Below are 15,032 nucleotides of genomic sequence, written 5' to 3' on the forward strand. Positions count from 1 at the left end.
ATGCCTGACCATGGCTGGGGACAGGAGTACAGAGAATTCTTTGCTGAAGGGCACAAGGCCCCTCCCTCATCATCTACTCCAGAGCCTCGGAAACAAGGCTGGAGAGAAGCCACTGGCTGAATTGAAACAGGTTGAAGGAAAGACAGGAGCCTGTTCATCCTTTGCAAAGGGAGTTCAAAGGAGCCAAAACTGTTTCTAGGTAAACCCTGGCTGGAAACTGGGTAGGACTGCCTTAGCCTCTCCCAGCCCAGTCACACCCTCACTATTGAGTCAGGATCATTCTTTTACCTCAGACTCCTGAGCCAAAGTTGTCCATTTAAAAAATCTAATTATCTAGCTAAAAGGACTGCCCACACCCAGCCAGAAACATCTGCCTGTGGTATTTCCTATTAGGCACAAAGGCCCATTAGCCCACAATTAATTCTGACTTTTGCTGACCAGTGACCCACCCTTCCCCTTACATTCCATGAGGAGAAAATTCCATACATGTCCATCTAGTTTCTCTCAATTGGAGTACAAAAGAGTTGCTGTGTGGCCTGGCAAACTGACATTTTTCATTCTTGATTTGTGGGTGAATCAAGATCCAGGCTCCTTTTTACAATGCAATCTTCCAGACACAAAGTGGCCTGGATATCCATGACCTCACAGTGCCTGGCACTGCCTACACAAGACCCTCATAATAGGAGGAAAAGATGATGACATCAAAATAAAAGAACAACTACTTGAGAGGGGGAGGGGATATGATGGAGGGTGGACTTGTGAGGGGGAAAGTGGAGGAGGAAATTATCATGGTTTATTGTCTGTAATTATGGAAGCTGTCAATTAAAAAAAAAAAAAAAGCCAGATTCAGGCTCGTGGACCAGCCTCAGTGTTCAGGATCCAGCCTGATATCCTACCCACTCCAAGAATTTTTTTCACAGAACCAGTCTCTGTCCTAGCTGCTGTGACAAAATACCTTCCAAAGCAACTTAAAGGAAGAAGGGTTTATTTTGGCTTAGAGCTTGAGGGGATTCAGTCCTTGATGGTGGGAAGGCCCAGCGGCCGGAGCGTGTGAGGCACCTAGTAAGATTGTGTCCACAGTCAGGAAGCAAGGGAGGAGATGAAGGCTGGACCTTGGCTCAGTTTCTCCCTTTCCTTCAGTCCAGGACCCCCAACCCACGGACTAGCGCTGTCCATGTTCAGGAGGGAATCTTCCCTCCTCAGTTAAACTTTTCTGGAAAAGCCCTCAAAACACACCAGAGGCTGGTCTCCTAAGTGATTCTAAATCCAGTCAATTTGCAAATGAAATTAACTATCACATTACCTCTAAGAGACCAGATCATTCACGTTACAGAAGCACAAATGCAGGTGTCCAGGATGGATCAGGATTGGGGGGAATCAAGACCCGTGTCAGCCAGGGCTGCTTGAAACAAAACACAACCTGTCATGGAGGGATCTAATGTTCCATATGGTAACAGAAGGCAAGCAAATAAATCCCGATTTAAGCATTCCTACCCTTCAACCAATCTTTCAACAGCGTCCATATGAATGTAGCATGTAAAGCTACTTGCAGGCAAAAAATACCTTGCTTACTTCTTCCTTTCTTCCCCCCCCCCCGACTTCCGGTGCGCATCTATGTGCTTCCTTAAACAGGGTCTCTTCCTCAACCCCAGAGCTGCGCGTTTTTGTTTGTTTTTCCCCGTTTGGGTCCTTGCCCAAACAATTCTCTGCTCTCCTCCATGTGCAGCACCCTTAACTGTGGTTACAGATGTGGCCATGCCCAGCTCTTTTGGCATGGGTTCTGGGGAGTCAAACTCAAGTCCTTCTGGGCCCTTATGTGGCAAGCCCTCCTTAACCTTGGAGCCATTTCCTCAGCCCAAGTGTTGACTTTTGAGCAAGAAAACAAAAATCATTAAGCGTAATGATCACCAGCTCTCAAGGGCATTTGCATTTTAAGCAAGCAAGGGTCAATATTTAACCCAAGAGTGAAAATCTCCCATCCAGGTGCTAAACAGGCCCAACCCTGCCTAGCTTCTGAAACCGGGTTGGTGTGGCCACAGTCAAAGGAGTGAAAGAAAGTCTAAAGCTGAAATACTAGGCAGTGGAAATGGGCCAATGAGGGAATTGCTTTTTCTTTTTTTGCACTCCTCAAAGCCTGCGCGGTCCACGGGCTGGCTCTCATTGGCTATACCCTACGTGCTTCCAGCCAACCAGCCCGGGGCTAACTGCCTCCTACAGGCTTCAGCTGTGGGAAAACAACCAAAGAAAATAAACAGAGGAAGAGCTGGGGGCATTAACCACTCCAGGAGAAATCCCAGGGCCTCAGGATAAAATGAGAAAGACAAACATTGGGCTGTTCAGGCTCAGATGGCTTTTTATCAGACAGCCAGCTCCAGTCAGGAAGCAGGAAGCCCTCAGGACTCCTCTTTCCCACCCAGGGGAGGAATCAGGTCACTGATAAAACTGAGGCTGAACCCACAGGCTCAGGGGAAGGACCCCACTGGGTAGGAGTTTTGGCTGTTCTCTTGTGAAAGGTGTTGTGGATTTGATTTTCAGGCTTTGGACTTGAGTCTGGGATCCCCAGCCTTCTCTTAGATCCAGTCAGGTTAGCAGCGGAGTGGGGCTGGCATCCTCTGGGAAGCCCCTGTTAAGGATGTTCCACTGACTTACTTTGAGGGCCATCCTGGAAATCTTTCCCAGCAGCCCTCCCTGCCCAGCCTTCCCTCTAGAGAGGGGCAGGGACCACAGCACCTCAGAGGATTCTTCATTGAACCGAAGTGAGAGAGCTTCTGTGACGCCTCACAGACTGGGGCGTTTCGCTCAGCTCTGTCCTTGCAAGCATTTTACCCATCGGAAGTACCTACAACTGTCCATTCTAGACAGTGCCATATGCATAAAGCAGTGAATTGTGGACTTAGCCTACAGTAAGCAGACCAAAAAGAATATAAAGAAATAGTATGTCTTCTTTCTTTTTTCTTTTTACTTATTTTATTATGTTTTTAAATTGATTTTTAATTTTTATTTATTTGTTAAAGACAGCTGGTGGGGTGGGGGCAAGAGAAAGGGCATGCCAGGGCCTCCAGTCACTGCAAGCGAACTCCAGATGCATGTGCCACTGTGTGCATTTGGTTTACATGGATTCTGAGGAATCAAACTAGTCCTTATGCTTCACAGGCAAGTGCCTTAACCACTAAGCCATCTCTCCAACCCTAATTTTGAATCTAACACAGGTTGGCCTCGAGCTTACTGTGTATCTCAGACCAGCTTCAAATTCTCTGTAGCGCAAGATGACTTTAAACTCATTATCCTCCTGCCTCAGCCTGCAGGCATACACCACCATGCCTCACTGAGTATATTCTCAAGTTGTGACTTTTTTAAAGAACTTTTTTTTAAAAAAATTATTTATTAGGGAGAGAGAGGGGGAGAATCAATGTGCCAGGGCCTCTAGCCACTATAAATGAACTCCAGATACATGGGCCACCTTATGCATCTGGCTTATGTGGCACCTGGAGAATCAAACCTGGGTCCTTAAGCGTCACAGGCAAGTGCTTTAACCGCTAAGCCATCTCTCCAGCCCAACTTGTGATGTTTTAAAAAAAAATTGTTTTTATTTATTTATTTACTTGACAGCAACAGAGAGAGAGAGAGAGAGAGAGAGAATGGGCACTCCAGGGCCTCCAGCCACTGCAAGCAAACTCCAGATGTGTGTGTTCCCTTGTGCATCTGGCTTACATGGGTCCTGGGAAACCGAGCCTTGAGCTGGGGTTCTTAGGCTTCATAGGCAAGCGCTTAACCACTAAGCCATTTCTCCAGCCCTGATGTTTTTAAACCAGAGAAGTTTGAAGTCCCCAAAATAGGAAACTGATCAATGGATCTAGAAGAGGCGTGACTTGATGAAGTCTTTAAGGAAGACCAGCGGGGCTGTACTTTCACTTACTGGCTGCACCGCTTTGAAAAGTTCCTGAATCTAATTGAGTGTTGGTTCCTCCATCTAAGAAATGAGAATGGAGTTACATGTCTCAGAACACAGTTGTTTCGAAGGGTAACATGTGATAATAAAACTCCTAGAATTGTTCCTGGCACATTGGCAGATATACTGGCAAAGATTTCTTCCCCTCCTTACTTATGGCCCTACGTGTGCCCACTGTCATCTAGAAAAGCCACACAAATGGGCCCAAGCCTCTGATGTGCCTTGAGAAGGGAGCAGGCCAGGGCTGTGAGCCCTCATTGAGAATGACCCCACAGAGGATCTTTCCAGTAATGCTGCCCAAGGCAGTCAATGTATCTTAGGTCCTATTACTAATAGAAGCTTCACTGCTTTGGAACAAGCCGGTCCTTGTTTACTTATCCTACCTTCCTATGCTTTAGTCCCACCTGGCTTTAAAAAAAAAATATTTTTATTTTATTTATTTATTTAAGGGACACAAAGAGACATAGAGACAGAAAGAGAGAGTGTGTGTGTGTATGTGAGAGAGAGAATGGGCACACCAGAACCTCCAGCCACTACAAATGAACTCCAGATACATGCACCACACTGTGCATCTGTTGCAGCCCGGTTTGCATTGCTGTTAGAAATCACCCAACCAAGAGCAGCTTCTGGGAAAAAAGAGTTTTATTTTGGCTTACAGGCTCGAGGGGAAGCTCCACGATGGCAGGGGACAATGATGGCATGAGCAGAGGGTGGACATCACCCCCTGGCCAACAGAAGGTGGACCACAGCAACAGGAGGGTGTGCCAAACACTGGCAAGGGGAAACTGGCTTTAATACCCATAAGCCCGCCCCCAACAATACACTCCCTCCAGGAGGCATGAATTCCCAAATATCCATCAGCTGGGAACCTAGCATTCAGAACACCTAAGTTTATGGGGGACACCTGAATCAAACCACCACAGCATCCACCTAGCTTCTTTATGTGGCCAATTTTCCAGTTGCCCATCATATGTTAGCCACTTATTAGTCACCAAACATAGCTCTTTTGCAGCATGAAAAACCATCAAAAATAACCTTTTATTTAATGTCACTCACTAGTGACCTATCTAAAAGATGAAGTCATATCTTTCTCCTCAAATTTGTACTCCTAGTATCCAGGAAGGTGCCTTAAGACCATAAGACATCCACCCACCGACAGTATCCCCGAAAGCCAGCAGGGCAGGTCTTGAGGGATGATGATAACCCCACATTCCTGCCAAGAAATTTACAGCCTGGTTCCTGAGCTTCTGTCTCCCAAGGCCAAGTTGCTTCCTGCTTCAACATGTCTCATATCCTTCCCTCAGATTCCCCACATTTGGGAAGGCAGAGCCTGCCTCCACCCACTTCCTCTCCTCCTTCCCACTTCTATATCTGAAGAGCCTTTGACCAGAAGATGAAAAGATTGGATCAAAGTTGAGCCTGTGAGCCGGAAGTTGAAGCAGGATGAATGCTACAGACCCCCATCTCTGAGGCGTGACACAGGCCTGGGATGTCTAAGGAAAGCACTGTCATCCTGCCTACTGGGGGTTCACACTGGGAGGGCACTTTGGCCATACCAGGGATAGGATTTAGCCATCAGGACTGATCTGTTGCACTCCCACACCCCCCCCCCCCTTCATCACCAAGGGTAAGACCCAGAGGGAGCCCTTCAGGTGGACAGGTGCTGGATCCGACAGATGCTCGTCACAAGGCCCGAGCACCAAGACTTCTTAGAACAGAGGCATGCGCCAGCCACACCTCGTGACACAAAGGAATGCCATCACTGGCTGGAATCTCTAGATTCCAGAACTTGAGACACTTTTCCAACAGTTATCTCAGCGTGACTTTGTTCCCTATCAGGCCAGAGTGCTAGCAGCTTAAACAACCGCTCGTGTGATTTAACAATAACTCCTAAAGGCAGAGGAGCATCAGAGAGATTTGGGGTTGCTTTTGATGCATGCTTTATTGATAGCTGCATGGCAAGTCGGTTTTGGAATTGTTCATTTTATTTATTGTTTATTTACTTATTTATTTTTGGGTTTTTTTTTGTTCATTATTTATTTATTTGAGAGCAACAGACACAGAGAGAAAGGCAGATATATATAGAGAGAGAACGGGTGCGCCAGGGCCTCCAGCTACTGCAAATGAACTCCAGATGCGTGCGCCCCCTTGTGCATCTGGCTAACGTGGGTCCTGGGGAATCAAGCCTCAAACCAGGGTCCTTAGGCTTTACAGGCAAGTGCTTAACTGCTAAGCCATCTCTCCAGCCCTATTTTGGTTTTTCAAGATAGGGACTCACTCTAGCCCAGGCTGACCTGGAATTCACTCTGTAGTGTCAGGGTGTCCTGGAACTCAGAGTGATCCTCCTACCTCTGCCTCCTGAGTGCTAGGATTAAAGGCGTGCGCCACCATGCCCAGCCATTTTATTTATTTACTCATAAGCATCACTATGCAAAGTCTAAATTGTAAGCAGTTTCTTGGGCTGCTGGCTCATATCCATCAGCTTGCTCAACTTTGATTCCCGTCTCCTCCCCAGTACCTTTTCCAGAGCTTCACCATAAAGCTTTGCGTTGATCATGAAACTCCAGGAGTTCTCCAATTCAAACATGGCCTCCTCAGCACTTACTTTCCTTTATAAAGGAATCATGAAGAGAATCTGAGGATATTAATAGACTGGCAAGACAAAGAAATTGTCTTTTCCAATGCAGTATAGATTTTATTTTTAAAGATTTTAGTTATTTTTTGAAACAGCTTTCATTGTACTCTGAGCTCAGAGTAGCCTCAAACATACTATGTAGTTAAGAACGGCTTTGAACTTCTGATCCTTCTGCTTGTACCTCCTGAGTGGAAGGATTGCAGGTGTGTACCAGCTTATGGGTGCTGGAGACTGACCACACACTTAGTGCCTGCTAGACCAGGACTCTTCCAACTGACCTCTGACCTAGATCCCCGGGGCACATGTTTAAATACCATAATTGAGAAGTCTCACAAAAAGGTGATATATATGTGAGGGGGTTTGAGTCAAGGACAATCTAATGTCATGTGTATTTTAATCTTCTCAATTTGGATGTTGAATAGACTGGGGGAAAAAAAGAAAGCCAGAGAATAACAGAGGGCCAGAATAATTCAAGTGACAACTGACAGAGGTGAATTCTTTCTGCTGCAGACTTGATGGTTGAAAACAGTTATTTACGGATTCTTACAGTTCTGAAAGTAGAAGTGAACAGGTTCGCGTGGGCGGGGCTGCTTCCACAGAGGCCCTGGGGGGAGGGGCTCTGACTGGACTTCCAGACAGGGGAGCTGCGTGTGATGAGGAGCAGTCCCAACCTGGTCTTCAGATCTCCACGCCCCTGTCAGTCCCCTGCTGCCTCCTTTTCTTTCTTTCTTTCCTTCTTTCTTTCTGTCTTTCTTTCTTTCTTTCTTTCTTTCTTTCTTTCTTTCTTTCTTTCTTTCCTTCCTTCCTTCCTTCCTTCCTTCCTTCCTTCCTTCCTCTCTCTCTCTCTCTCTCTCTCTCTCCTTCCTTCCTTCCTTTCTTCCTTCCTTCCTTCCTTTCTTTCTTCTTTCATTCTTTCTTGTCTGTTTGGTTTTCAGGGTAGTGATTCACTCTTTAGCCCAAACTGACCCGGATTTTCACTATGTAGTCTCAAGGTGGTCTTGAACTCATGGTGATTCTCCTACTTCTGCCTCCCAAGGGCTGGGATTAAAGGCATGTGTCACCGTGCTGACTGCCTCATTCTTATAAGGACACTTGTGAATGCAGGTAGGGCAGCCCAGAGAGCCCTGGAGAACCTCGAGGTCCTTAGTTCAATCTCACCTGCAAGGTCTCTTCTTCCATACAAGATCACCGATTCCAGAGATTTGGACCTGGGTACCTTTGGGGGCCATTGTTCAGCCTCCCAGAGGACAGTTGGCCCTGGGTAGACATGAGAAATGAATCATACAATGTTTTTATTTTGGGTTTTTTTTCTTGTCATTTTTAGCTAGGGTCTTATGTAGCCCAGGCTGGCCTCTACCTCCAATTCTGAGATTATAAGCTTGTAACATTAGGCCCAGTTCATACATTTGTTTTGAAGATAAAATTAACTAATTATCTTATGGCTGAGTGTAAGAGAGGAATATGCCAAAGTTTTTGTTCTGAAAAATACAAGAAATAGTAAAAAAAAAAAAAAAAAGACTATGGGAAACCATTTTTGGGGAAGGGTATCTGTTTATGAACGCTAGCAAATGTGGCGGGAGGGGCTCATGTATGTATGAAGTTAGCAATATTAATTTGAGAGCTTTTAGTATGTCTGTAAAGGCTTGAAATGGAACGAAATAATTGCAAGGGTGAGATACAAAAGAGATCCAAGGATGGAGGTCTGGTGGAGTCCAGAAATTCAAGGTCAGAGAGAGGAGGAGTCAACAAGCAGAGAATAAGATGGAGCAGCCTTAAGGCAGGAGGCTGACCAGGAGAGGCGCTGCCTGGAGTCTGGGAAGGAGGAGGCAGGGAGCCTGAGGGCACGCCTGCTCCACTCTAGTTCCTGGCATGGCCCAGTGAGGGCTCCAGTGCTCTATGTCAAGCCTTGTATTTCTCTCTACAGAATCCCTCTTAGGGCACTCAAGGCCAAGCTTTCATTGTAGCAACCTCAGAGTTCTGACTGCAATCCTAGGTCCAAATGTTAGCAATAGGAAAAGTAAAATACGATGGAAATATCCAAGGATATGCACACACCAAGAAATCAGGCTTAGAACAGCATTCTGATGAGGTGAAAATTTTCTAGTCAAGTATGGACCACAGAGGCCTGAAGAGATGGCTTAACAGTTAAGGCATTTGTCAGTAAAGCCAAAGAACCCTGGTTCAATTCTCCAGTACCCACGTAAGGCCTGATGCACAAGGTAGTGCATGTGTCTGGAGTTCGTTTGCAGTGGCTGGAGGTCCTGGTGCACTCTTTCTCTCTCCCCACCCTCTCAAATAAATAAATAATTCAAAAAAAAAAAAAAGAATGTGGCTGGAGAGATGGCTTAGTGATTAAGGCACTTGTCTGTGAAGCCTAAGGACCCAGGTTTGATTCTCCAGGTCCCACATAAACCAGATGAATAAGGTGGCACATGCATCTGGAGTTAATTTGTAGTGGTTAGAGACCTTGGTATGCCCATATTCTCTCTCTCTCTCAATCTCACTCTCTCTTCCCTCTGTCTCTAATAAATAAATGAAATAAATAAAAACTTTAAAAAAAGGAATAGACCACAGTATTCCATAATATGTGTGTTTGTGGTACTAATTTGAAGAATTATGACCAAAAAAAAAAATAAATAAAACTGGACGCCTTGTCCCCAAAGCAAGGGCACTGAGCTTGCTCAGCGAGCTGTGCTGCCTAGGAGCATACTTCCTACTTCTCCAGAATCCATAACTGGCAAGCTCTAAGCAGTAATATGCCCAAGCTAGATCCAAGTCTACTAAATGTCATGGCTTTTTCAGATGCTTTAAAAATAAAATTGGCACAGATTTCCAGAAAGCAATTTGGTAATATGTCTCAAGAGCTTGAACTATATCCACTTCATATTCCTTTATTCAATTGTTCTACTTTTTATCCTAAGGAAATGTGGTAAAAGATTTATGCATAAAGATCTTCATCAAAGTGTTTTGTACAATGGCAAAAAATCAGAACTACACTTCCTACAAAATTAAGACTGGCTGAATATATAGTTCAGCAAACAAGGAAGTACATAGGAGGCTAGAACCTAGGTTGTCAAATGATTTTTAATTTTTGGTTTTTTGAGGTAGAGTTTCACTCTTATTGGAATTCACTATGTAGTCTCAGGGTGGCCTCAAACTCATGGCGATCCTCCTTCCTCTGCCTCCTGAGTGCTGGGATTAAAGGTATGTGCCACCATGCCTGACGTCAAATAATTTTTAATGATATGGGAAATGCTCACAATATAATTTGAAGTGAAAAAATGAGGTAAAATCACTACTTACATAGCTGTGGTTGATTATTTGTTTGCAGTGCTAGGGACTGCTAGGAAAGTACACAACCTTGAACTATGTCTTCAACATTATTTTTACAGTTTAACCCCAATGTCGCTATATACATCTATTTGTAGGGAGGAAACACTGGGCAGAAGTACACTAAAGTATTTTCCATAGCTACTTGAGTTGTGTGATTGGGATTGATCAATCCATCCGTCCTTTGTTCCTTTGTTCTCCTTCCTTTCTTCCTTCTTTCCTTTCTCTTTCTGGATTTTCCAGAAAGTACATCTATAATCAGGACAAGAAAATAAAGAGCCCATATGGTATAATATGCCTGTAATCCCAGCATTCAGGAGGCTTGACAGGAGGAGGGTGAGTTTGAGGCTAGTCTGGACTACATAGTAAGATCCTGTCTCATTCACCCCCACGCTCACACCAATTTTTTCAGTGAAAAGATTTTATTTATCTTCAAGGCACTAAGCTTCCACCCAAGGCCAATCTCAGAAGTGACTCTAAAATGAGTTGGGGTCACCCTCTTGTCAGTGCCTGGGTACATTTAATACATTCTAAGCTCTTCTCTTTTTGAGGCCACTCTTGAATCCCACAGCAGCCCTCAGGTGGATGAACCACCTGAAAGAGGCAAGTATGCCAGTCTCTCCCATGATGCCCAGCTGAGGGCTGAAGTGTGCATATGGACCATGAGAATAGTTTCGCTCATGAGGCTACCAGCTGAGTAAGGAGTGTCTGTCATGCATGTTTTTCTGCAGCAGAACTCAGGCGCAGCCTCGGGCATTAGAAAGGTCTTGCTGAGACATGCAAAACTGAGTCCATTCATTCTAGACGTATTCACAAAGCATCTTCAGTCATCAGCAAGGGTCCCGCTCCTTCTACTAAATGGTAGTTAACTTGAAGTTGCTGACCTATGGGGCTGAGAAGGCAAAGTTGGAGGCTAAAGTTTGAAGTTCCACATGGGAGAATGCAAGGGAGCTCTACCTCGTTGTGTGTCTCTCTTCCTCCCTCCCTCCCTTCCTTCCTCTCTTCAGATGGAGGTGATCGTTGGGGACTTTGGTATAGTGGTGGTCCCCCGGGAAGCAGCTGACACAGATCGAATCATGAATCACTCCTCAATACTCCGCAAATACAAAGTGAGTCGTCCATCTCCCTGCTTGCGTGTCTCTGTGATCTGACTCTCCTCCAAGCATCCTGTGGGGCTGGGAGAGGAAGGGGGCTAAAGGAAGCTCATGACAGGGACTGATGCACCGCTCTTTCCCCAGAACAACATCATGGTGGTGAAGGATGACATCAACCATCCCATGTCTGTGGTCAGCTCAACCAAGAGCAGGTATGTTTGACAAATGGCCAGAGCGACTTTGGTAAAACTGGCTTCTACATTTCCATACAGCTTTCCTCAGTCAAAGGTGGCCCCTGTGTTCATTCAGGTGGACACTTGAGAGCAGCCTCTTGTTTTGTCTGCAACCATTCATTTACTTTTTTTTTTAAATTTTATTTATTTATTTATTTGAGAGCGACAGACACAGAGAGAAAGACAGATAGAGGGAGAGAGAGAGAATGGGTGCGCCAGGGCCTCCAGCCTCTGCAAACGAACTCCAGACGCGTGCGCCCCCTTGTGCATCTGGCTAACGTGGGACCTGGGGAACCGAGCCTCGAACCGGGGTCCTTAGGCTTCACAGGCAAGCGCTTAACCGCTAAGCCATCTCTCCAGCCCTCATTTACTTTTAATAGGAGAGACAGTCCATCATTAACTAGTCTTGTCTGGTCTGAGGAAAAAAGACAGTTTTTAGTCAAAGTTTCTTGGTTTACAGCACTTATAAAGTCATGCGTTGAGTAAGGCTGCCTCAAAAGACCTTAATATTTGAGAGTTTCAAAAGAAAGGAGATGTATAGTTTCCACCTATGGAAGTCCAAAGGAATTGAAACCTGTTCTCTTCAATCTGAAGCTTCCATTTCTGGGTCTACAGCTATTGCAAGGACTGTTCTCAACCAGTATGAAAGGACAAAGTTGAATACCAATACAAGAAGCCTTGTTCTTAAGAGTGTGACTCATGCCCAGGCATGGTGGTGTGCATACTCAGGAGGCTGGGGCAGGATAATCACAAATCCAGGGCAGCCCGAGCTACACAGAGCTACACTGTCTCAAAACTAACAAACAATAAAATTACCTAGAGTTGCACATACCATCTTCCTTGCCATCCCACTGGCTCAGAGATGGAAGGAGGCTGGGAAATCGACTTTATTTTATTTATTTATTTATTTATTTATTTATTTATTTATTTATTTAAGAGAGAGAGAAAGAGGTGAGAGAGAGAGAGAGAGAGAGAGAGAGAATGGGCGCCCTAGGGTCTCCAGCCACTGCAAACGAACTCCAGACACATGCGCCTCCTTGTGCATCTGGCTTACATGGGACCTAGGGAATCAAACCAGGGTCCTTTGGCTTTGCAGGCAAAAAGTAAGAGAGAGAAAAGAGAGCTGTCTTCAGCAATCTTTTAGAACTAGATCACCTGGAGAAATACTTTGAATTTTTTTACAAATAGCTTCCTGGACCTTAATATTCCCCACACTGTAAGGGCAGGAAGCAGAAGGCCAGTGGGGAAAATTATCAATTCATCATAGAGTCTTTCATACCTGTTGGTGCTAAGGCAGGTAGTTGGGGAAAGAGGGACCACCAAAGGCAGAGGCCAAGCCAGTGCTCCGGGCCTACTTCAAGCAAGGATGTCCATCCGCCTGACTGCATTTTCTTCTCCCGTAGGCTGGCCCTGCAGCACGGGGACGGCCACGTTGTGGATTACCTGTCCCAGCCGGTCATCGACTACATCCTCAAGAGCCAATTGTACATTAATGCCTCCGGCTAGCTGCCACCCAGCGCCCTGCTCCACTCTCCCCTCGTCCTCTGCCGACACAATGGCCCCTCCAGTCTCTGCCAGTCCCCTGGTTTCTCTCCTGCCTCAGTTTCTCCATCTTCATTCTGACTGTTTTCCCCACGGGCTGACTTAAACCCCCACAGTGTGGGGGAGCTGCAAAGAACCATGGCGTTCCCTATTCCATCGTCATCTTCGGACAAACTTTCCTCTGGTCTCCGGGTTGGGGGTGGGTAGGGAAATCAGGGTGGGAGTTGGGGGAAGTGCAGTCCTCGGAGGTGTTCTGGTGTCTGTCTCCCAGCATGCTCTGGGGAGGCGGCCCTGGTGCCCTCCCTCCCAGCATGCTCTGGGGAGGCGGCCCTGGTGCCCTCCCTCCCAGCATGCTCTGGGGAGGCGGCCCTGGTGCCCTCCCTCCCAGCATGCTCTGGGGAGGCGGCTCTGCTGCCCTCCCTCCCAGCATGCTCTGGGGAGGCGGCTCTGGCTCTTGCCTTCCCAGCATGCCCTTTGCCACAAAGGGCTAGTTTTTCTTTCTTGTTGTTGATTTATCTGCCTTTCTTCAGTTCTTGTGGAACTTGGATGAAATCGGTGTGTGTGCTTCTCTATGGCTGTTGTGTTGATTACGCACTCTTGTGGCATTACTTCCCTTCTGATAGAACATGGTAAGCCTTGCACGCAGTGCATGAGGGCCACGGCCAGGAGAGAAGGCCGAGCCTCTGCTGCTTCTGCAACACACACACACTCACACACACACACACACACACACACACACATACACACACATATTCATACACACTCAGACACACACACACACCCTTATACACAGCAGCAGCCTTTGGTCAGAAGACTCATGAATATAATAGGACTTTCTCAGAGTTTGAGTTTATTTCCTTAGCTTCAGAAGATCATTTTTCTGAAGCTCGTTCCCATGGTCACACAGTCAGTCCTTCCCGGTTTCCCGGTGGCGTCCACACACTGACCTAAGTGGACCGTGTGTTGGCGGGACGAGGATTCCCTGCCGGCCCAGGCATTTCCAGAGGGTAAGCCCTTGGAGGCCATGCTGAGACTTGTTCCTGTAACCGAGAAGAATCACATAGGCAAGGCCAAGTCCTACTCAGTTATTTCTTAAAAAAAAAAGTCAGGAATTCACTCAACCCTAGAAACCTTTACTAATTGGGTCTCGTCTTTGCCCATTGGGCTGGGAATTGCCTGTGTCATAACACGAGGCCAGGATGAAAGGAGAAAGCGGTTTGTCACCCTGAAGGGAAGTCAGGATCTTTACCCACTCCGGCAGAAGTTCTCCAGCTGTGCCCGAGGCCCCCGGCTTCTGGAGAAGCGCTTGGTCCTGTTTCTGAGCTGGCCCCATCTCCTGAGAGCCCAGCCCGGAGCCGCCTGAGCAAGTCTGCCTGACTGGCAGTGGGTCGTTGAGAAGGGTCTCACCCCATGTCTCCCGAATTTCCTACCCTTCTCTCTACCTCTGGAGACAGTTTTGGCAGATTCGGTTCTGCTTGAGAATGCCTCACTCTTGTCTTGCTTGTTGAGTCTCTCATCCAACCACCAGCTCTTGGGTTTCTGGCTGTTCATGAGGAATGACCCCCCCTCCCCCAATAATTAGGAAACCTTGAACTTCTACCATGAAGTAGGCCCAGGTGGGACTGGAATCAGGGGCAACATCCCTTACCAGGGATTTCACACCTGCAGCCTCTTCATTGTCTCCAGGAGAAGAAGTGGATTCCACAGAAGAACACAGAAGAGCCGCCCTCCTGCCAGAGTTCCAGATACAAATACTGTCCTCAGAGCTTGTTCTTGGGTCCCAGTGTTTGGCTAAGGACCACAGAACAAGGGAGCAGAGACCCCACTCTCCACCCCCCAGGGTGAAATGGCAGGTCCCGGATGATGCAGCTTGTGGGGAGCCTGAGAAGCCCATCCTGTCCCCACCCCCCACCCCTCACACCCAGCAAAAGGAAATGGAGTTGGATATTCTGGAAAACCTCAGCATTTTCAATGAACCACATGAGTAGCCTGAGAAAGACGAGAGTTCTTTTGTTCCATTGGTTTACTTGGTTCTGCTGGGCTTTAGACAAGTGCCATTTAGCCCCACAGCTTGTGAGAAAGAGCCCAACCCAGGCTAACTCAGGCAGCCTCAGCACCGAAGGGGTTAAGGAGGGAGAGGGAACCAGGCAAGAAGTCAGTTTCTAGGAAGAGACAGAGTAGATGGTGTCTTGGTGTATTTTACATAGCTTTCCTTTAACCACAGGAAAACAAGTCACCTTTCAGGTGGA

General features: G+C 46.7%; 1 protein-coding gene across 1 annotated transcript in view; it reads left to right on the forward strand.

Annotated features, from left to right (window-relative positions):
• The window catches only part of Nmnat2 (nicotinamide nucleotide adenylyltransferase 2), a 196,837-nt gene extending 183,838 nt beyond the window's left edge, over positions 1–12,999 (forward strand). Inside the window, exons 9-11 of the mRNA XM_004658723.2 lie at positions 10,922–11,023; positions 11,153–11,220; positions 12,645–12,999. Coding sequence (XP_004658780.1) covers positions 10,922–11,023; positions 11,153–11,220; positions 12,645–12,747 — 273 coding nt within the window. The 3' untranslated portion in view covers positions 12,748–12,999. The remainder of the gene's footprint in view (positions 1–10,921; positions 11,024–11,152; positions 11,221–12,644) is intronic.
• The last annotated feature ends 2,033 nt before the right edge of the window (positions 13,000–15,032 follow it).

This window comes from Jaculus jaculus, chromosome 1, assembly GCF_020740685.1.
Source record: "Jaculus jaculus isolate mJacJac1 chromosome 1, mJacJac1.mat.Y.cur, whole genome shotgun sequence".
In the NCBI taxonomy this organism is placed as follows: domain Eukaryota; kingdom Metazoa; phylum Chordata; class Mammalia; order Rodentia; family Dipodidae; genus Jaculus; species Jaculus jaculus.